This window comes from Rhipicephalus sanguineus, chromosome 3 (assembly GCF_013339695.2).
Source record: "Rhipicephalus sanguineus isolate Rsan-2018 chromosome 3, BIME_Rsan_1.4, whole genome shotgun sequence".
In the NCBI taxonomy this organism is placed as follows: domain Eukaryota; kingdom Metazoa; phylum Arthropoda; class Arachnida; order Ixodida; family Ixodidae; genus Rhipicephalus; species Rhipicephalus sanguineus.
In genome coordinates this window covers 219,193,178-219,216,849 of record NC_051178.1, presented here as the reverse complement: position 1 = coordinate 219,216,849, position 23,672 = coordinate 219,193,178, and the positions used below count along the sequence as shown (strand labels likewise).

General features: G+C 46.0%; 1 protein-coding gene across 1 annotated transcript in view; it reads left to right on the top strand.

Moving 5' to 3' along the window:
* Positions 1 to 23,672, top strand: part of LOC119388314 (retinol dehydrogenase 12) — a 187,807-nt gene that overhangs the window by 91,989 nt on the left and 72,146 nt on the right. The window contains exon 5 of the mRNA XM_037656014.2: positions 5,418 to 5,612. Within this exon, the coding sequence (XP_037511942.1) occupies positions 5,418 to 5,612 (195 nt within the window). The remainder of the gene's footprint in view (positions 1 to 5,417; positions 5,613 to 23,672) is intronic.

The window sequence follows — 23,672 nt, the reverse complement described above, 5'->3', positions numbered from 1 at the left end:
ATATGATGTGCAGGGTAGCCAACCGAGCCAAAGCTTCGTTAACCTCCCTGCCTTTCCTCTTCGTATCTCTCTCTCTCTCTCTCTGTGAAGAACATGCAATTTTTGGTATTGTCACTTCATTAGTCACATATCAGCACTGGAACTTGCCAGGGTTACATATGCATATTTATAGCCTTTAGGAGATGTATTAGTTATGCAAGGCTATTTCAATCGCATTGATATAAGTCAGTTGAAAGTCAGTTGAACCTGCTGAACCACCTTGTTGAATCCATGCTTATTGTAACTGCGCAAAAAACGGACGGAAACACGAAGTGCGAGAAAAGGACAAACAAGCGCAGATATGGCGCAGATATGACGTCCAAGTGGTTATATCTGCCAGGAACAAGTTGTCCACTTTATGCGCTAGACAGACGAATCGCAAATCAGCAAAATGTTCGGCAAGATACATGTAATGTTAGTCATGTCAATAATTATGTATCCTGTAACACTGGTGTTGTTTATTCCATACCCTTGTCATGCAAACGTGTTTACGTGGGACAAACAGGTCGCTGCCTTAATGTTAGACTTCGAGAACATTTTAATTCTCTGAAAGGCCACTCCGGTCTTCATCTAGCAGCCCACTGTAAGAAATGCGGCTGCACTCCGCTCTTTGGTGATACCTCTGTGTTGTTCCGGCATAAGAACCAAAGAGCGCGAGAACTAATTGAGGCTGCGCATATTCAAAAGAATTCTGAGTCCTGCGTCAGTGTTCCCTCTGTCGCCATACATGATAAAGAGTTAAGTTATCTTGGTTTTGTATGACGGGTGTGCCATGCCTGATGTGGCAAAAGTTTTTTTGATTTGGTCCCTCGTGCCTTTTGTCTCCTCCTTTTTTTGCCCTCTCTCGCTTTTTCCTGCCATTTATATTGCCTCGTTCTTGCAATAAAACTTCAGTTGATAACTGCGCTTGTTTGTCCTTTTCTCGCCCTTCGTGTTTCCGTCCGTTTTTTGCGCAGTTACAAAAGCATGGATCATGACCAACTAGCCCAACTTACCACTCTTCTGAACTTGTTGAATCTCCTTGTTTCTTCCCTCTCGTTTTTTGTTTTCAATTATGTTGCCATAGTTTTTATTATCTGTACACAGTATTCTCACTGTTTACAAAACTTCTGACAAGGTGAAAACGCTGGTATTGTGTCCAGGTCTTCTTTTGTCCTCATTACAAGTATGCTGATAATTTTTGCCATGAATCAATACTAAGTTGCCCAATATTCAGTCCTAAACAGAGCAGCTGCGGTTGATCAAGAATCTAGTGTCCAACGTGTTTAAATACAAAGTAAACCTCATAAAATTCACACCCCTTTACACTATAATGCTAACTTGAGTGACATCGTAATCTTCCCGAATGGTGGTACACAGGACAATAGTAACACTTCTGGTGTTGTTCCGCATTTCTTTACCTTCGTGTATTTTTCGCCCTGTGTACTTGAAAAGTTGACAAGGAACTACTTAGCAGCCTCAAAATTTTCCATTTGTTTCATGTTTTGTTAAAAGGTCTGCAATAAGTGTAGTGAAGTGTGAGTCCTTGGCGAGAAATTCGTTTTTATGGACACAGAAAGCTTAATGAACTTTTTTGTATCATTTTCAGGAAGCCATTTCTGGCAAAGCAGCAAGAGTTGCTCGCCCACTTCTTGTGTATGAGACGGTGTATAGTGGGAACATTCCACTGTGCCTCACTGTACACTATCTCGAACATTTCTTACATTCTACAGCATTTGGGCGAATACTGGAATTGATGCAGAGTGTTATGTATGATAATGCGTTCAACCTTTCCAGTAGCATGTGCATTTGAAAATTTCGCATTGTTCAAAATGGCACTTAGTGGAACCGGATTTATTCAGCAAACTTGATCCTAAACTGGACAGTCGGGCGAGTTGATGTGTATTCATAGTTAAAGAGTGTGCGGAAAAAAACCCCACAGCACAGAGAAATGAGAATGAAAGGCACAGGACGATGCGCTACTAGCAACTGAAGTTTAATGCAAACCACAGAAAGATATACACACACAGTATGAAAAACTTACAAAATTAAAGAATCACGCAGTCACAGAAAGAGTAAAAACATGTCTAAAAAACCCAAACACGTGTTAAACTTCAGTTGCTAGTACTGCATCCTCCTGTCCCCTTCATTTCTACGTGTGTTGTGGTTTTGTTTTCCCGCTTTCTTTTACTATGAGCTTAAGTCCTGACTGCTTTACAGCCATGAGGTTATTCAACCTCATGGCTTATCAAATCCTAGGATCCAGTGTGCCAAGTTTCTGTGGTATGTATGTAACATTCTGAATTGTGAACAAGTCAACCTGTCTACTGCTGTTAATATAGTAGCAATTCAAGCGAACCATTATTTTCGGGAGAACAGCTGTTTCATTGAGGAGGACTGTAATACATATTTTTTTTCATTCGTACTGCGTCATCTGTGCAAGGGGAGTGCCAAGTACACATGGACGTTCACAAGGGTGAAGTGCAAGTGCATTAACTTTTTTACTTGGCGGGAGACATGTCACTGGTAAATTTGTGGATGTGCTTGACCAACGTTACTAGATTAGCTTGACATCGGGGCACGCATTTGACATTCGCTTTAACGCGGTGGTGTGATGCTTAATAATAACGGTTAATTAGGAAGATACTAGGTGGTCTACGAGTATGAAAGCAACTAAATACAAAATATGAGTTATAGAGAACCATTGTATGCCACACTAAAGCGCTAATAGCAAATAAGTGCTAATTGCGGAAATAGATTATCGTTCAGCTGCTCAGAAAGCGCTGTTGCTCCTGCGTGCAGCTCGCGACAGTAGGCGCGCTTTAAATGCACTTAATGTAGGCGCGTTACAATCTCCTTGTAACTGTGGTGTCTGCGTGTGTAACATTTATATGCTATGGAAGCGGCAGCCGCGAGCGCGCCGACGGTAGAAGAGAACGATGTCCACGGGCACGCTTGCGGCTCGCGCTCTGCAGTGGCCGTTTACAGTGAGCCGCGGCCGAGTCTTGGAATGATAGAGACGCTTTGCTCGGTGCACGGGGAGATCGAGCGGCCGTGCTCAGCGTCTCGTCCTCGTCTCTGAGGGGTTCTGCGCGGCGGCTGGCCCAGACCCCTACAATGCGAACACAGGCGGTCTTAGAACAGCTCAGAACGTGCTGCTGCCACAGGACGCGTGCAGCTCGTGGCAGAAATTACTAAAATTGTCCCACAGCATACGCCCACAGAATGCAGATACGTTCGGCCAACTGAAGGTACCTTTTTTTACGCTGGTATCCACGAATTTCGGGCAAGCGAAGCATTGTCGCTATATGGAGAAGCACTCAAGAGGGCACACGTTTATCATTTTTATAACGGCATGACACGCCGAAACGAAGAATTCGGAGCCGAAGGTGTTCAAATCGGCCTGCATGACGCCCCAAAAATTATGTGGCTTAAACACACTCCGATGGCTGTTTTTTCAAGACGACTGGAAGCAAAAGTACTCTCAGTGAATTGACAGTGGAATTCAGGTTGTATTATTTCGACCTTACCGCTGAATCCATCTTCGGGATATCTTTGACGTCAAGTGTATTATCCAAGGGTTAAATGATCGTTCCCCTTCTCTGTCAAAAGAATAATAGTGTTAAAACCCTCAGCTATAATCCAACCCTCATGGTTCACGAGGGACCGCTGTCGGCCTGTTAATTAAGAACTTGCTTGCAACTCCATCAAGTGAGCACGAGATCCGTGGCGTTAGAACTCAACGCCATACACAAGTTTTGTAAGATTTGAGTCCAGTTATGCTATTCAAAACTAATCGAATCAAAGGAAGCACAAGAGGCTGCGATACCGAAAAGGCAGTGTGGCCAAATTTAGGTTACGCCCGACGGTGGGCGGGTGCGCTGAGTTCAGCAGGAGACAGTTGGCCTCTACTGGAAGTGGGTCATCTCTTTGAAGCAAGGTCCACAGCTGGGATAGTTGGTAAGGTTCCAAGACTAGTTGGTAAGGCGCGTGAGGTTATGCAAACATTGTTCATTAGGAATGCTGGGGACAGTTGCATCAGCTCTCCTTCAGTGGCGCTGTCGCGAACCCAAATTAGTTTTTTGGGGGCGGGGTAGATAGACGCTTTGGGATTTTGTGTTTTTTTTGTGTTTTCGGGTGTTTTTGTTGGCTTACCTTGTTGCTGACTATCTGGCGTTAAGACCAAAGTCTGTTTACCTATCGTTGTTCGTTGGTTCTTTTGGGATTTCCTTGTGTCATCGTGCTACAAACGGGTGGTTGTCTATTTTCCCTTTCTTAACCCTTCTGCCACCTTGCAGGATTCCGCAGAACTGATTTGCAATATGTGTCCAGTTGCTTCGAGTTGTCGATGAATTCGCCCTCGCGCTGCCAATTGCTAGCTTCCTGGTAAGCTCAATTGGTAGAGCGACCGCCCTGGAAAGGCGTTAGTCCCGGGTTCAATCCCCGGACCAGGACGAATTTTTCGGCAACTAAGAGGCTTTATTTCTGAGAAATCCGTATGGATTTCCTTGTGGCTTCGTGCTGCAAACGGGTGGTTGTCTATTTTCCCTTTCTTACACCTTCTGTATGTTTTCTTTTTCTTTTTCTTGGTTCTTCTAATAAACCTGGCACTTGCGAGTAAGCATTCGTGTGTCAACTTCTTGTCCTCCGTCCTGTCTTTTGCGCTGCTTTAAATATTATGCAATCTCTTTGAAAACTCGCAACGAAGTTTTTCCATATATAAGCCCGTGTATTTAACTACAAGAACTATTGTACACAGTGTCAACGGGAACAAGCGCATCTGATCCAAACACCGCTCTTGATTTATGTCGGCTATTTGCCAATAAGCATGCTATGTCTCTTGTGACGTGAACAAGCAGATCCGCGACGTCAACGGGCAGACGCCCCGCCCACCGACGAGAGTGAGAACCAGCCATTGTTTGAAAAGAGGGTGCCTGAGGAAACGGCAACTTCGCGCTCCGGTTGTGGCCTTTACGCAGCGCGCACGACTGTAATATTTGGCAAAGCACTTCATAGTCCGTGTCAGCCTTCCGCAGGATGTGTTTTTTCAACCAGCCCAAGGGGTGCTTCATGACCCCTTTAACAAAGGCGTGTGGGCTTTATTTTCATATTTCGCGCGCCTTCTTTGCAACGCGGAGAAAAGGACTACATGAGACGTATAATACAGGAAACAATTCCGTTGGTGGCTTGAGAAGGTACTTTACAATTCTTGGTTCATGATTTCGGTTTTCTGTCGCTAACTAGAAAGTTGGGTAATTAAACATACTTAATGAGTTGCTTAAGGAGAAAATAAAAATAGCCTGAGTAAGTATGGGTTAGTGTAAATAGTATTTTCAAGTCCTGGCCCAAGTTACGCTTCCGTTAGAATCTCACATGGATACACCAATGTTGGTGCGCAGGACTGCTGCGCAGGAGTGCCCCGAGCCGGGTGGTGAACGTCTCATCAGCCATGCACCACCTAGGCACACTCGATGACCCCGACAAGCTGGCGCGCGGCATGACGGCAGTGCGTCACCCCACCTACTCGTACGCCTGCAGCAAGCTCGCCCAGGTGGCATTCACGCGCTCCCTGGCGCACAAGCTACGCCACACCGGTACTGCCAATGTCAGATTGCCGAAATTCTTTGCTGGGCTAGTGCTGGTGGACATATCTTGCACTCATTTAATGGATCTTTCAGAGTTACACCTGGGTAGCAGTGGTTTCAAAAATAATGTCATTTTTCTTTGACACCTTCACAGGAATTGTGGGTGTACCTTTACGTGATCTCTGCGTTTACCTTAGGACAACAATTTTGAAGGTTTTTGTGCCGTTTTTCCCGGAAACATTGAAAGAAAAAGCAAAGTAAAGTCAGCACAGAAAACAATTTATATGCGCTAATTGGCGGCATTTACCTAATTAGAACTAGAATCAGTAGCCAAGGTGCACTTGTATTTCTTAGTATAAAAAAACGATTCATGGTTGGCAAACAAACGTAAAAACCATAACAAATGTAGTTTTTGTTGTACGCTCACAATTTTTTCACAACTTTAGTTCCACTTGTGTAAAGCATTGGTTGCTACCTTTGTACAAAATTGCAATGCTCTGCAGATCTTAACAAGAAAAGTACATATTAATGAAAAGTAAAAAACAAAAATAAAAAACACTAAATAAATTTAAAACTAATCTTGAGCTCCAACGCAACGTGCGGCTACCTTTAAAATTCCTTTTTACAGGCACAGCTTTTATTACCAAGGCTGTACAGCCATATTCCTGAAACTCATTTTCAAAGTCTCACCTCACTTTAACACAGGGGAGAAAACTCACAGTGCCTGTTCCGCGTGAAATGCCCGCCAATTTGATTTAGACGCGATCACATCGGCCGTCACATCAGAGAACATTCAAACAAATTTTATGCGCGTCATACTTACAGCGCTTCCTGGTACAGTAAGGGGCGATAGAAGCGAAATTGAAACCACTCAGAAGCAAACAAGAAGGCTGAATACACTGCAGAGTTCTACTAAAAGATATACAGCAAATAAAGATAGAAGAAACTCGCCGTTGTAACAAGGAAGTGCTATTTTGTACTCAAGCAACGGTAACCGCCTAGCAACAACAATACACAATCATAAATTGCAAGCACACAAGCAATGAAAAATTCGAAAACAGGCTGAGTGTGCTGTAGCCCACGTTTCGACAAGCGGACTTTTCTTCTTCAAGGCTGCAACTGAGTTCCTTGGTGCTTGCGTGTATATGCTTCGCACCCTCTCCTCCAATTCAAAGAAAGGAGGAGGAGAAGCCGCCGTGACGAATTTGGTGAGTCACAAGGAAAGAGGCATTTCAGGGAAATATTTTTTTAATTCCCCCACGATTACGATGCTGCCGAATGCGACTTAATAAAGTGGCTGACTGGGCGAATTGGTTTTTTGCGCTGTTAACCCTAAGTGTGCCTAATGCGGACTCTCAGCTTCTTGTTGGGACAAGGCCAACTGCGTTTGAAGTTTCGGCTTTCCGCAAGGTATCAACTACGCCATCAATCATAATTTTTGTCAAGTATGACAGCACCCTCTACGTCATTATTCGTCTTCCTACGGATAAGCGAGGTATCAGCGACACGTCTGCAAGATATTATGGGCACTTTGTCGATGCTGCATGTGACTGATGACGATGAAGAATTACGGCTGAGCACATTGCAGTGGGTGGGAAGCATTAAACCACACACTCGTTGCGCAATTAGCATGGTGTGATGATTGGTTATCTTACTCTTCTGCCACGCTATGTTACATATGCTAACGCGGTTCCTTGCCCGACATGACACGTGTATAGGGTCTTTTTGCAAATGTGTTCCAAGCACCAGCATGGCCATGTGGTAGAATACTCAACTGCCACGCAGGTGGCCTGGGTTCAAATGCAATTCGGTCTTGGGTATTTTTTAGTCATTTGATTTTTTCATGTCTATTGGTTATTTTTTCATGTCTATCAGTTACGCCACCAACGGCGACGCCGCTCAACGCAGGAACGGGCGCCTATGAGCTGCGCTCTAATAAAAACCAATCATGCAGCAGCACGCTCTGAAGCAAGATGAAGGAGAAGTTCTCAAGTTTTCTAAAAACCTATAACTTCATAGCTCAACATTTTTCACAGTACGTTTAAATACCTTAACATTTTACGCTAATTCATCTTTTCACTGTTGACTTATCTCTATATATAGCGTATGCGTTAGCATTTCGACTGCTGTTTTTCAGACCGATGGCTACGTCTATGCTAGTGCACCATCGGGAATTCGTATGGTTATGTCCAGAAACAAGCAAAATATGTCCCGCCGTTTCTCTAGCTCTGCGATGATAAACGTCTGCTTCTTCTTCGTCTTAACTGTACTCCCCTTAAAGTCACATGGTCTAAAGCATTCTGAACACGCTTCAGGCAACTGCACAAATACATTCGCCAGGTTTATCATTTACGCTCTGCGTCGTTACTCAATCTAGGTTTCGTGTTTTCATCTTTGCTGTCGTATATTTATTGTCCTCTTTTCTTAATTGCCACACTGAAAGGGCCGAGTTTTTTTATTTAAGGATGGTTTAGAGCTTGGATGTGGCTTTGTTTTCAGAAGACAAACCACAATGACAGGTGGCTAACTTCGCTGACCTCAGACACGACCTCCCTAGATTCCGAAACCAATTGATGTTCCTCCGCCGCCTGTGTCTGTACAGGAAGTGAATACAATCTAGCTTCACGCATACGCTTCTATTTCTTCGTTTCTTCAATTCCTGTTTTGTCGCGAACGCATTCCGAGTGGCGGTTATATGCCCGAGACATTTGTTATTATGCTTAATGTTGCAGGTATACAGTACGACTGACATACAATTCAGGTGTTGGGCTTCGCAGTGGAGCTCCCTTTACAAATGTGGCTGTTCAGGCGCTATGCAGTGGTTTGATATTCTGCTAACGCGATCGCCGTCCCCGTTTAAAGCACCGTGCATGATTGTTTTGCAAATTGCAAGGAACTCAATAGTAACTGGCTTATAGTCATAGGCGTATCTGCCGGGGGGCATGGTTGGCGCTAGCCCCCCACTGAGAAAAGTTAGGGAGGCGGAGCCCCCCCCCCCCCCCCCACCTTCGACAGCGGTCATTGTCGGCTGCAGACTGGGAAATGGCAAGTGAGGCAAAATTTTACTTCTGTCCTGCGATTCTGCTGTCCTGCGATCTGTCCTGCGATTCTGCTGTGAGGAGTGTCCTTGTCTCATGACCACGCACTGTAGGCTCTCTGCGGTGCGGGCTCCCTACATGCGACGCTTTCGCGCCTTGCGCTCGAGCATGGCAGAGAAGGCCACTGCCAAGCAGTGCCTGAATAACATTAGAGCAATCTGTCAAGATGTTATTTTGTTCTGTCTGGCCTGAAATTTACATAATCGGCGACACAACGACTGGCGGGATCCAGTACACGTTCTATAGCATGATCGAACGCTCTTCCTCTTTCAGGAAATTTAGTTTCTTTCTTTTGAAAACGAATAGCATCGCCGCTGCTCCCTATCCAAGCTGCTATGAGCTGACGAGTGCGCAGAAGTGTCGAGCACTTTAGTTGTGCCGAGCCAGGACAGCGAAAAAAGGCTCCCGATTTAGTCTCCGATTAACCTGCTTCCCCTTGCTTATCATATGGTAGCCTGCAGCAATCATGGCGGCTTATAAATAGGGCAGTGGACTCGAGCACATTGAGAAGCCCAGCTTTCAAGTTTGCCCCGTAACCTGATCCACCTGACCAGGGAGATTGTCAGGGTCTACGGTTTTCTGGACTAGAAGACTGCCCACCTGCAAAAGATTGTGTCTGTTCCCAACAATGTTTATTCCTCTTTCTACCTCTCTCTCAACAAGAATGAGTTCACAAAAAGTTGTATACGCGCAAAAATAGCTAAACATCGTTGTACTACAACTTAAAGTAGCTATTATACGCACATGAATCCATCTCGCCAGCTCCCATAAGTAGCCGCTGCCAATGTGATCGGCCAGCAGCCTTACGTTCAGATTGAGACCCTGTCTGGCTATTCCGAAAAAAAGTTTAGTAATTTTTCTGCATAGTAATGCGCTTTTTATTGTGCACACTTCATTTTAATGCCGCCAGTTTTCGCAGACTTCTCATGTCGCGTAATAAGGAGGCGATTTTATGGCACACCGAAAAGTTTTTACGGATAGCAAAAAACCAATGTCCAACAATATGCCCTATTGCATATATTTTATTGTTTTTTTTTTGTTTTTTTTACGTAGTCACGCAAAAGTGGTGATTACGCAGTGGATCACTTACGCGTCATTTGTTGCGTCGTGTTGCGAGCAGGTGCTGTGAGCATGTCCCAGAAAATTAAGACCAATCATTAACAGCTAACGACCTATACGGAGGGAAACAATGTGGGGTAGTTTAACGTTATATTTGCCCACACTGTTTTCAAAGAATATTTGAGCTTACACAGTTTACGTAGGCGTAGGAGGAGCCGTAGGCTGGAGCGAAGGGCCACTTCACCGCTTTTCCTTCCGCCTAATCTGGTAAAAGTAGGAGGGCAAGGAACAACACCTAGCATATAAATTCGTACTCATTCATAATACACAGCCACCTCAATGTGGTTTCCATAAAAATTAATCGACTGAGCATGGTCTTTTTCGGAAAGTTAGAGGGCTCTTGCAGTAAGAAGGCTGGCACTCGGCTTCTTCTGAAGACTATTGCGCTTTGTCAGCCAGATGTTTTGTTTAAAAAGTGAGAATTTAAGGTACTAGTGTCATAGGAGGTTCTCCATACTGATCGTATTTACAACGCCAAACTTTGACTGCGAAGTTTGCAGGTGGATTGTTCAGGTGAAGAACAGGTTAAATGTGGCTGTACTTTCTAAAATTGACGGTAATTGTGCCAAAATGTTATTAAACAATGCTATATTATCGCGGTATAGGGCGGCCTAGCCTGCACAGTCTGGTTGGGAAGCTTGTTCTTTGATTTCAAACAGCAATTTTGAAAAGCATATTATTTTTCTGTACACACACACACACACACACACACACACATATATATATATATATATGCAGGCATGGTGGCGAAAGTGGCCGTAGCGTTGCAAACAGTGAAGATCCTCTATGAGAACAGTAACAACAGAAGTTTTTATTTCGACAGGTTCGGCCAGAGGCTGGCCTTCATCGGGAATCATCAGGATGGTCAGCCTCTGGCCGGTAATGTCGAAATAAAAACTTCCGTTGTTACTTTTCTCACGGAGGATCTTCACTATATATATATATATATATATATATATATATATATATATATATATATATATATATATATATATATATATATATATATATATGTGACACATGAAGCCATGGCAGGAGAAGCCGACGAGGAAGAGGTGGCGCGTGAATGGAATAAAAGTATGGCGTCTGTGCCGCTGGACGTCTCTCATTCATAGCGTCACACAAGTCGACAGGATGAAGACCTGGCAGCCACTTCATCAGCCACCCATCTTCGACGTTCCCAACAAGACGCCCTGACTACATACAGACCACCTGTGCAGATCATCGCTGCATACAGTGACCAGCTTCATGGCAGCATCATCGGCAGACCTCGACATCCCGAAGTACGCTGGATCGGCGGACGATGGACCCGTAGAGGACTGGTTCCACCTTTTCGAGGTCCACGCTACCGCTGCATCATGTTCAGAACGGGAGAGGGTCAAGAACTTCAACGACTACGTCACCGGTGAGGCCTTCCGCTTTTACCTCACGCACATCTTCCAAAACAACGAATCTTGGAAAAAAATCAAAGAAGAAATGATCATTCGATTTAAAGAGTACGATGAAGACTTGTCCATAACCCACCAGCTGGAGCCTTTTCATCACAGTAACGAGAACTCTTCACGCAGCAAGCATATTTGCCAAACAAGACCTCATGTGAGAAAATTAGCGACGATTGTACCATCTTATGAATCTTCCGAATATCCCTCACACATTCGAGCACCGACTAGGAATTTACAATTCCAAGCAGAAAAGGTGAAGCATCTGCTGACCGAAACGCATCCAGACCCTTTTACCAAAAGACCGAGCCTACCGCCAGGTTTCCCATGGGCAAAGAAATCGGCATTTTCTACCTCTTCACTGCACCATAGTACTCCAGACGTTATTGAACGACCAAATGCAGCTGATTCGTCACATCGCATACGTGCCGCACCACCTGGTTTTGCATCAAGTGACGCTTCAGTTGCTCATAACGCTCATGGCACGCTGTCGTACCTACATTCGCAATCGGAACCTGGTGATGTCATGGCTGCTGCTGTAGCGTCCAGTGATCACTCACCTGAGAGCCAAAGCAATGCAGAAGTAATTCACTAAACCCTGCGCGCTGCCAACTGATTGAAACATCCACAATGAACGGCATCTCAGAACACCCTGGGAAGGTATCATTCTGGCACACTACTTTCAACGCCAGACACGCCTTACAGTAGACCACCGAGTACCGACTGTTTGCTGATCACATCAACTTGCAAAGAAAACCAGACTCATCTTACTCCAAGAAGCCCACCTCATCCAGTCCCGCAACAACAGCAATGCCAAAAGAAGAAGCTCGAAGAACCCCAGAGCCTACAACGGTTACTCGAACAAGGACAACGACGAACTGAAACTACATCTAAAGAACACTTGCGGCATAAAGGAGTTCGCCAGAAGAGACACCAACGAAACCGACGACAATTTCAACATCTGAGACACCTCCGCATTAAGGAGCGTCATCAAGGATGTTTTCCGCGCCACAGATCAAGACAACTGCGACAAAACCACAGGCAACGACGAAAGAAGCAAGAAACCACCCCATGTTCTCGTCAAGAACACAGACATCGCTCCATCAGCTTCAGTCAACGAACACGCAAACGAGAGTCAAACAGCGTGTACAAGCCACGACAAAGACCCCGACGCCTACGACATCTGACCTGCCGATGCTACAAGGTCTCCCAGCCATTTTCGTTTTTCACGGGAGCTCAAGCCGTGTTTTCCTCAGCATGCAGGCGCCGGGGAACCCCATGTCACCTGCTGTGGAACAGCCAGCCACGCCCACCAGAGCTGTGCTGGACATCACCGGACTGCTGAACCGTGTTCTAAAGTACTGGCGAGGTCATTGAACTCATTAGGGACATGGAACTATTGGCCTGATTTTCTCGTATAAGACTCCTCGTTCACTTTTGTTAGTACCTCGCGCACTCTTTCGGGGGGAGGGGGAATCGTGTGACACATGAAGCCATGGCAGGAGAAGCCGACGAGGAAGAGGTGGCGCGTGAATGGAATAAAAGTATGGCGTCTGTGCCTCTGGACGTCTCTCATTCATAGCGTCATACACACACACACACACACACACACACACACACACACACACACACACACACACACATATATATATATATATATATATATATATATATATATATATATATATATAAACACGGTGGAGAGAGTGAGCGACGCTGCCCCCCCCCCCCACTCGCGAACGAGTTGTACCAGTAGAGCTACAGTGGGGGCTAGTTGGTACGACTCCATCACTATTCCGCGGACAGGAACATGACTGAACGACGATTGAAAAAAGACGCACACAGGGTGCTGCGCTTACTAACAACTGATTTATTTCCGTGCCCGACACATCCTTATGCACGACACGAAAAGAAGAGAGAAAGAAAGGAACAAATTCACCGACGATTACGATACTGCCTAATGCGAATTCTGAGCGCAACTTCGTGTTGGGGCAAGGCCAACTGTGTTTGATGTTTTGGCTTTCCGCAAGGTATCGACTACGCCATAAATAAATTTTGTAAATTAGGACAGCCATTATTCGTCTTTCTGCGGATAAGCGAGGTATCCGCTACGCATCTGCAAGATAATATGAGCACTTTCTCGATGCTGCATGTGGCTGATGACGGTGAAGAATTACGGCTGAGCACATTGCAGTGGGTGGGAAGCATTAAACCACACACTCGTTACGCAATTAACATTATGTGAGGACTGGTTGTTATTTTCCTGTTCTGGCACGCTATATTACATATATTAACGCTATTCCTTGCCCGACATGACGCCTGTAGAGGGTCTTTTTGCAAATGAATTTCAAGCACCAGCGTGCCTCTGTGGTGGAATACTCGACTGCCACGCAGAGGGCCTGTGTTCAAATACCATTCGGTCTTGGGCATCTTCTTCTCGTTTTACATGTCTTTCGGGTACGCCGACGACGACGACGCCGCTCAACGCAGCAACGGGCGCCTAAGAGCTGCTTCTAAAAACGGAATACCTTTTTTCTTTTCGCTCACCCAATTCGTCGCGACGGCTCCTTCCCGCTTTCGCAGTCGCCCTCTCCTCCTCCTTTCTTTAGATTGGAGGAGAGGCTACGAAGCACACAAGCGCCAAGGAAATCAGTTCCAGCCTCGAAGAAGACAAGCCCGCTTGTCGAAACACACCCTCTTTACGAATTTTTCATCGCAAGCTTCTATCTCAGCCTTCCTGCACTTTTTTTAGATGCGAAGCACCTTATAGCGGAGTTCAAGCCGGTGGTGGTGGTGGTGTGCGGCGTGACCACCCTTACTGCGCATGCGCATACCTTCTCCACACACCTCCTCTCCACTCCCCCTCTCCGCTCCCCCTCTCTACTTCCCATCTCCCCTTTCCCCCTCTACACTCACCCTCTCCACTTCCCTCTTCTGCTTCCCCTCTCCACTTCCCCTGTCCCTCTCCACTCTTCCTCTGAAACGCGGGCTAGACATGCCGAAATTCTCTCCTGCGCAACGCCACGATGAGCACCAGCGCATGCGCGTCGCCTCCCCCTCTCTCTCCTCTCCTACGCTGCCCCCCTCTCGCGCGCCTGTCGACCGCGTCCCCCGCTCGCCCTGTGAGAATTAACGGCCAGGTTAGAGGGAAGACAACACGCGCGTGGCGTTCCTCTTCGCGTTCAACGAAGCGAGGTCGGTAGCGTGCCCAACGAACGCCAACGGAACGCGATCGTGCAAGTGCTCCGGCTTCGCATCGCCTCATGGTCCCCTTTGCGGGAAATGGTGTAATTTTTTTTGGACGCCCACAAACGAAATTTATAGCAGTAATCACAATACGAGTGCTAAATAGCTCCAACACAGAAAAAATTAGGAAAGACATATCAGTACATCATTTATTTACAAAATACGAATTGATCCTCGTGCGTAAAAGGAAAATTTGCAAGACAATGTTTGAAACAATGTGAACACTTATTGCGACTAATGGGGTCCGTGTACACAGAAACGGCCACAAGAGAAGAGGGACTCCAAGGACGTCTTGTTAACTAGCTAATTTTTTCTCTCGCTTGGAGTGAACATTTAGCAGTTTATGCCGATAATTAAGATAGACACCGACCACGAGTGTCCACATAAAAGCAATAATAATGAGATCTAACAGACAGTAAAGCCAGGGAAAGTATAGGGGATAATATTTGTAATAATTAGGACGTAAATGTGAGGAATGTAAAGATAACTTGCCGCCGTCAGGGACCGAACCTGCGACCTTCGAATAACTTGGCCAATGCTCTACCGCTGAGCTACGGCGGCGGTCATCCTCCCGTCCACTTTATGGTGCATATGTGTGCATTTAGACCTAGGAGTGCTAGTCAGCGCCGATCGCAGCAATGGCGGCGAGTGTGGAACACTCTTCTTGTGCCTGTTGGCATCACGCAGCACGTGACTTTTTTACGAGCTGGCGGCTGACCAATAAACGCTCGTATACTGCCTGAAGGCACCAAGTCTGCCATAACGAGACCCTCGCTATGAATGAAGGAAAGAAGATTACTTTTTAAGGGCTCGTTTTTCCTTGTTAGACACAATATTAATGACAGCTAACAGACAATAAAACCAAGGAAAGTATAGGGAATATTATTGCTCGTAAAGAGATCACGTACTGCGTGACGCCAACCGGCAGAAAAAGAGTTGCACACTCGCCGCCATGGCTGCGATCGGCGCTGGCTAACACTCCTAGGTTTAAATGCACATATACACCCCATAAGGTGTACGGGAGGATGACCGCCACCGTAGCTCAGTGGCAGAGCATCGGACGCGTTATTCGAAGGTCGCAGGCTCGGTCCCTGCCGGCGGCAAGTTATCTTTTGATCCACTTTACTTCCTTCGCACCTACATCCTGATTACTACAAATAATATCCCCTATATTTTCCTTGGCTTTATTGTCTGTCAGTTCTAATTAATTTTGTGTCTATAGTCGGATACAACTTTAGAAGTCAGTGGCATTTCCTCCTCAAAGGCGGATGAACACAAGCCTGCACCAATGGGCGCGCAGTCGGGACTGACGTCATGAGCGGGACGGCCGGTGGCTCCGCCTTCGGAGAACATCGGCGCGTGCATGAGCGGGACTATTTCTTTAGTCGCGGAGGCGATCGGCTGCCGCGCTTTGGTCGTCTGGGCGGGGCCTCTCCTGGCTTCTTTAGTTGTATCCGACTATAGCGAAAGAAAGAGCCCTTAGAAAGTCGTCTTCACATAAAAGCAAGACGTTACGGCTCTCGGTTCACAATGAACGAAAATGTGCGCAGCGCACACCAGTCGCGCAAGGATGGAACCAACAGCGGCGCTAGTGTTCGACCTAGCTTCTAAGTTTTGCTAGCAATGCCAAGTATGGCTAGGCTTGACTGTTCTTCTCCGGTTGCGCTACGCACGCACGTGTGACGTGGTTTTCGCGGAAACACGTGACATGACTAGTTGCTACGTGATCTCGCGTGATATTAGTCACGTGACTAGTTGTAACGTGGTTAAGTAATTTTTCGTCAGGTGACTAGTTGTTGCTTGATGTTACGTGATTTCAGTCTCGTTACTAGCTGTTACGTTGTTTTTGTTACGTTGTTTTTGTTTTTCGAAACTATTCAAGGCACTTCAGTGTAGCCGAGGCAAAAAAGTAAATTGGATGGGACAGTCTTCAAAAACGACGCTGTACTCATAAATTGAAATTTTTCCATGACATCTACCATTCACGTACTGGAATCGACCGCGCGAAATATTTCCATGACCCTGATTATGTGTCTACGAGAGTGGACCACGATTTGAAAATAAAAGAAATATTCTGCAGAAGTACCATGTATAAAAAGTCCTTTTTCCCCACTTCAATTACAGCCTGGAATCGGCTACCATCACACATTGCGCGGATAAGTTCAAATGCAGCGTTTGTCCAGGCGCTCCGTGATGTAATTGTATAGGCATAACCATGTTGTGATGTACTAGTATAGTTATGATCATGTTTCTCTTTCTACGCATGTAACCTGTATTTTTGTATTATGTACTTTATGTATCCCCCCCACTCTAATGCCTATGAAGGCGCTGTGGGTATTTGATAAATAAATAAATAAACAGGTCACGTGACTAGCTATCACGTGGTTTTGGCGGGTACCTGCTGCGTGATGTTTGGTTTTGTTTATTCAAGGCAAAATTGTTAAAACGGCTGCTTGGGCGACTCTCTTGCTTGGGTGTTCTGTCTTTTTTGCGCTGGTAAATCTATCTTAGCAAAATTGATACAAAATTGCGTTGGGTTGGACATGACGTGGTTTGGTCACCTGACTAGGTATGTGGTGTTACGTGATTTTAGTCACGTGACTGAGATGCAAGGTGATTTCAGTCACGTGACTAGATGTTACGGAATGTTACTTGGTTTATGTCACGTGTCTAGTTGTTACGTCATGTTACGCAGCTTTACTCACGTGATTAGATGTTTCGCGATATTACGTGCTCTTTAGCACCGTGACTAGTTGTTAGGTGATTTTGATCCCGTGACTTCTTGTTACGTGATTTTTTTGTTACATAAACGACTCGCCCATCATGTTTATTGCATTCCCCGCCGCCGGAGAAATCCGCGCTCGTTTTCTGGGAGCGAAGCAAAAGATCAAGAAGAGGACGAAGTTGCTGAATTTCTGTTCGCACTACCCGGTCCCTCGCTTGTGCGTCGTGCGAAGAGAGTTTGCCAAAAGCCGAAGACTTCACTGCCGACATCGGTGGCTCTTTCACCCTGACTCGTTCGTGCACTCTTCTGTGGAGCGCAGCTAGCACGTTCTGCACATAAGCTAGGCCAGAGGGCGCTGCGGCGCCTTTCTTTCAGAAACCGGTCTCCCTGCTCCCGCCTTTTGACTGCGCTTTCTTAGCACGTTCGCGCGCCCTGAAAGCGCTGTCGTCTGTTCGTTGTGCACGTTCAGCCTCACGTGTCGTTTGCTCTGAAGGTTTAAAAAAATATCAGAGTGGGAAAAAACGCCAGGCCTGCGCGGAAAGCGCAGCACAGTCACAGCGAAAGCTCGAAGAGTGGCATTTCTAGAGCCCGTTATAAACTCCCTTGTGGCTACTAATTATTACAAGTACACAAGCAACGTACCCACTACACCACAAATCATAATTTTTGTGAAGTTGGGAAGCACCCACCACGACATTACTCGTCATTCTGCGGAGAAGCGAGGTACCAAATGTGCAGTTTTTTTTTATGCGACGGCTAATGATGATGATGAATTATGACTACGCCTTTTGTAATGGGTTGTAAGCTTTAAAGGACCCACTAGTTATGTAATTCGCATTGTGTGACACACGGTCGTTATTTCACTCTCCCACCACGCTTTATAACATACGCTAACGTGAGAAAGAGGTAGAGAGAGGGAATTACCTTCATTGAGACCCTGAGGAAATGCATCATGGGAGCCTTATAGGCTTCCTTGGCAACCAATAGAAGTGCACTTGCGAGGAACCCACTACGCTATAAATCATCATAATTTATGTGAAGTGGGGAGGCAGCCACCATGCAATTCTTCGTCATTCTGCGGGGAACCGTGGTACCTGCTAAACACCTGTAAGGCATTATGTGCACTTTGTTGATGCTGTGGCTGATGACGCTGAAGAATTACGGAAGAGTCCTGTGTAATGGGTAGGAAGCGTTCAACAAACCACTCGTTGCGCAATTCGCATTGTGTGACGCCTGGTTACAGAATTCGCGTTGTGTGACGCTTGTTTGTTGTTTTACCTTCTACCACGCTACATTACATATGTTAATGTGGTTCCTTCTCGACATGAAGCCTGTATAGGGTCTTTTTGAAAAGCAGTTTGAAGCATCTGCATGGCTTTGAGGTAGAGCACTGGGCTCCCACGCAGAGAGCCCAGGTTCGAACCTCATTCCATCCACGAATTTTCTTCCTATTTCGTTTTTTTTTTCTTATTTCGAGCGATAGTGGTTACGGACACCGGCGGCAGTGGCAGAAAACTACGGTGCCAAAAACGGCGTTTGTTGTGGTCTCATAACAGCTTTCGCTGTAAAACATTTCTCACGGGTTGAATCTCACCAGAGGAGAGGTGGTTGATCGACCACCTTTGCGGAACCGAGCAGGTCGTCAAGGACGATCCTGTTTGTTCGAGCGCTACGGGGCCAGATTTCCATGACATGACTAGTGAGGTGACTGCGCGAGTTCCGCAGTTATGTTACCGGTGAAACGCACCTTCGTTGCGGCAGTCGTGTCTGCTCAGAGCTGTCAGCAAACAACCACCACGCTTTCGTGTGCGTTTGTATAGCGCTCGATTTTCGATTCTAGTATGCCAGGTTTGTCGTGCGGTTTGAAGTTTATTATGAGCTGAGTGTGAAGAGCATAAGTTTACGTCTGCCGTGTGGAGTCGCTGGCAGCATTGCTATGCGCTGTGTTCCCTTTCACTTTTGCCGAGGTTTGCATGGGTGATAACAACGACGGATCGTAAGTACAATGCCAACATGGAAAGCATAACGATGCGCGCAAAAAAAAATGTTTGCCCACTTCTACCATGCATGTTCCCTGAGCGGCGTGTTTCATTTCGGATAATATCGACGCCTGATCACGCGCCGCGTTCGCTGATTCGAATGTCGCTTTGCTTATTTTGACAGCTCGCTTGGTCAGCATCTTACTATACAATGCCCACTGGGATGTTTATAATTACGCCAAGATTTACGCCCTGATAATAACTGCGTCTGATTTCGCGAAGCCATCGACAATTTTATTGCCGCCTTGGTTCTTTTTTCAGCTCGTTAACAGAGCGGCAGCTGTATATGGCCCGCGGATCACGCGCATGCAAGGCTGTAATAATATTTTGCGTACCGAAACCACGATATCATTATGAGGCACGCCGCGGTGGTCCGGGGACTTGAGCTTAATTTCGTCCACCTGGGGTTCTTTAACGTGCACCTAAATTTAAGTACGCCGGTGTTACTGCATTTCGCTCCCATCCAAATGCAGCTGCCGTATGCGGGAATCGAACCCCAGACCTCAATCTTAGCAGCGCAGCACCTCAGCCTGCTAAGGAATCGCGGTGTCTTGCATGCAAGACCAATACAAACGCTACTTGGAACCTAATTCTGTTTACATTGAGCTGCGACGGGAAATCTACTGCCATCAGCTCAATAGTGTAGTAGCACTTGTACTACCGACGGTATGGGATTTAAATTGCGGTGTTTTAAAGGAGCACTGACACCAAAATATTGCATCTTGTTTTTTCTGTTGCAATAAGTAGTTAACGACCCAGTTATCACGCACTCTAAAAACTGAAACTCCTCCAGTGAGTTAAAGAGCTGTGTTGCGCCCGCAGATTTCATTATACTCTCTTACAGGGAGGCGCTTTACTCTCTTTTGCCAGTAGGAGTGAAAAGGCCTTTCACTCCTCCTAGCGAGTCAGAGTAAAGTGCCTGTTCCACTCCTGCATCCCAGGAGAGAGTGAAAGGTTGTTTTACTCTCTTGACATATAACAGCTTGTTTCAGAGCATGTTTTAGTCTTGCACCTCTCTAAATATAAGGAGCTGTAAAGAAAAGTTCGTGCAGTCTAATATCTTTGGCAGTAGCTCAATCGATGAAGTGGCGGCGATACATTCCTCGTCAAGTTATCGCGACGAAAATTGCTGACATGCACAAAGAATCCGCGATCATCAATGCACGCGATTATGTTCACACTACGCACACTCTGAGTCAGGCACTAGTTATACACTGACTAGAGGCGGCGCGCCGCAGCGTACGCAATAAAATGCTGTGGACAGAAAGCCAGAAAAAAAAAGAAAAAAAAGGGGGAGGGGGACTCTTACGTTTCGCCTTTAAACACGACAGCGATATTCGTACACACGCATGCACACAGACACACACACACTATCGCCTTCTCAATCGCTAGATTGCCTTCGCTTCTCGATGGTCTCGAGACGTGTACAGAGTTCCGCAAGGAAAGCCAAAGTGCAAACGCCCTCGAATTTTCGCTTACGACCAAAGCTGCTTTTTCGCTCAGAACCATTGACGCCGACGCCGCCGACACCGGAATTTCTGCGAAACGAGCTCTTTGACGCTGTCGCGTTAAAAAAAACTATAAATGCGACTTCCTTCAAGCGGTCGCTAAACGGGAGGGCTGTTACATGCGCCCCCGAGAGAGAAACACGATAACGCAACCTTACGACGCATGCGCAAGCGAAGAAAAGAAAAGCGCACACAACACACACACACACACACACACACACACACACACACCAGGAGAGGAGAATCGTGCGTGCTAAAGTCGAAGTCTCGCCATCGCCCCGGTCGCCCGTCACTGTCTTCGCCATTTTCTTCCGTTGCCCGGTCATCGAAGTTTCCTGATTGCTCAGTTGTGTAGGCAGTGCATGCCCGTATCCCGTGTGTGCGCGACTAAGATCTCGACGCTGGACGTGAACGGCATTCATCGACGGCAGTGCAACATCCCGTACTGTGAGCGTGTTGGTTTCATGATGGTCTGGACACTCGAGCGAGCTTGCACCTTTGAGTATGCGTGTTCGGTCAGCACCTGGTTCGGCACATTCGGAAATGCGAGCGGTAAGTGGTGCTTCTGTGTTCTCAAATTCGCGTCTCATTTTCGCGTCGCTCAGGTGTGTAGTGCTGCACAGTGTGTCGCGTGGAAAGTACAATAAAAAGCAAAATAGAAAACATTGCGCGCACATACGTGTGATGCCTGATGCGCGTTTAAAAAGCTTTTGTGAAGGCACAGGCTTCGCACGGCCAGTCTATCGAAGAGCGAGTACGCTTCAATAAAAACAATTTGTCCTGTATAATTTCTTTGCTTGCCATAAACCGTGAATGCGGCAGCGTGCTTTCAGAAAATATACACTAGCGAGAGGCCGTGGTTATCCCTCCGTCATGTGTGCATTAAGGCTAACTTTTGTTTTCATTTGATTCAGTTGTAGTTGTCAGCCTCGGTGGTACGACGGTTACGGTGCTCGGCTGCCGTCCCGAAAGTCGCGGCTTCGATCTCGGCCGCGGCGATAGCATTTCGATCGAGGCGAAATGCTAAACGCCTGTGTACTCTGCGATGTCAGCGCAGGTTAAAAAAAAAAAAAAAAAAACAGATGGGCGAATCTTCCGGAGCCCTCCTTTGCGGCTTTCACTTCTTTAGAAAAACGCCTATTTTCATGATACATTTTTGGTAAAACACCCCCCTCCATCAGAATTTCGCCCCCCCCCCCCCCGTGGCTATGGGCCTTGCGTACGCTATTCCAAAACTCCCTATTATTAGTAAGTGGGAATACTTTTCGATAACAAATTTGCATTGCGCACTTAGTTCGTGTCTAAGACAAAAAAACAGCATACCATAGGGCAATTATGTCATTAGGTTGGACTAGAGTGAATAATTTATGCTGCGAAAATATGATTATGACCGTATTATGTAACAGTTGTCTGCTAAGTGACAGTGTGTACGGTGAAGCACATGCATTTTACGATATTGTCACTTAATTACTAGCAATTTTGTGACATAATTAGTAAATATCTTGAACTTTTCTGGACTTCTTGTGAATATTCTCATCCTTGAATAAACGAACAGCGCAACTGACAAGGACAAAGGAAGGTAATCATTGTTGAAAGTCAGCGCTGTCTGTTGTTACCTTCTTTTGTCTTTGCCATTTGCGCTGTTCGTTTATTCAATTATGACCTACCAACTTGCCCAAGTTTCCACGCTTCATTCTCATCCAGTTGAAGATGTGTGAGCTGTGCCAGGCTTACTCAGTCACACCAGTGCAAGTCGGCTCATTGCAATCCTGATGGCAGAGGGACAGTCATTAAAAGGAGGCGCTGCGTCTACGCTGCGTTAGAGTTACAGTAAGTTAGAATTAGAACATATACAGTAACTCTAGCTGCATGAGATATGGACGCCATCTGGCAATACATCGGGAAACATGAGCTTCTGGCAGAGGGTTTCCTTCCTCCGTGGCAGAGGACGTTCGTCGGCGCGCATAGCATGGCATTTTCAGCGCAGCCGCAGCCGCAGCTTAAGAAACTAGGGTCTTAAGAATTATGTATCTATGTATTTTCTATTAAAAGAACACACCACCTAATACTTACCTAGTGATGTTGCGCCTCAGATATGTGTAATATTTTTTTTTTTGATCGACAACGTTCACAAGTATTAACAGCCGTACCAGTTCAAGATGGGTGGGCGGTAAGCAAGTGGTTCAGTTTTGGCCGGGGGGCTGAATCGGGTGACAGACAGACAGACAGACAGACAGACAGACAGACAGACCAAAATTCCTGCGTTTAAGTTCCCCAAGAAAGACTATCGTCTTTAAAAATGTGGCTCGCATAAGACTATTGTGAAGTTTTGAAGCAAGGCTAAGCAGCCATTAAACATTATCAATATTAAAAAAACTAATGTTCAGCGAGAACAGAACACCTTTCGCCATTTCTTAAGGTTTACTTCTGTAAGTCATATCCAAGCTTTCTACCTTCATGCTTCTTGATGAATGCAAATACTGAGTTTAGTGCATCACCAGCAGCAGTAGGCAATGGCACGCAGGTCACCAGATGGTTCTATCGCAAGTTCTCAAAGGATGTGCAGTTGTGCACCTACTCCATGCTGTATCATGCTTTGTTTTGAGCTCTTTCATTAACATGGTACACGGCAAACAACTTAATTTATCAGAAACTCAAGTGCTGTGCTTTTGACGAAATGATAGGTGTGGAGTAAGCTTGGAACTGCAAGTATTTGCGTTCTTGTCTCACACAGGCAGTGCAATTTTGGATGGCTGTAGTGTGAAGGTTATGAATGTTTGTGCAATGTTTGTGCAGTTGGCAACACTACACTAATGAACTTGATGTGTATATTTGTAAATGCTGCATGACTTAAAATGAAGGAAGGAAAGAAAGAAATAGATGGGAAGACAGACA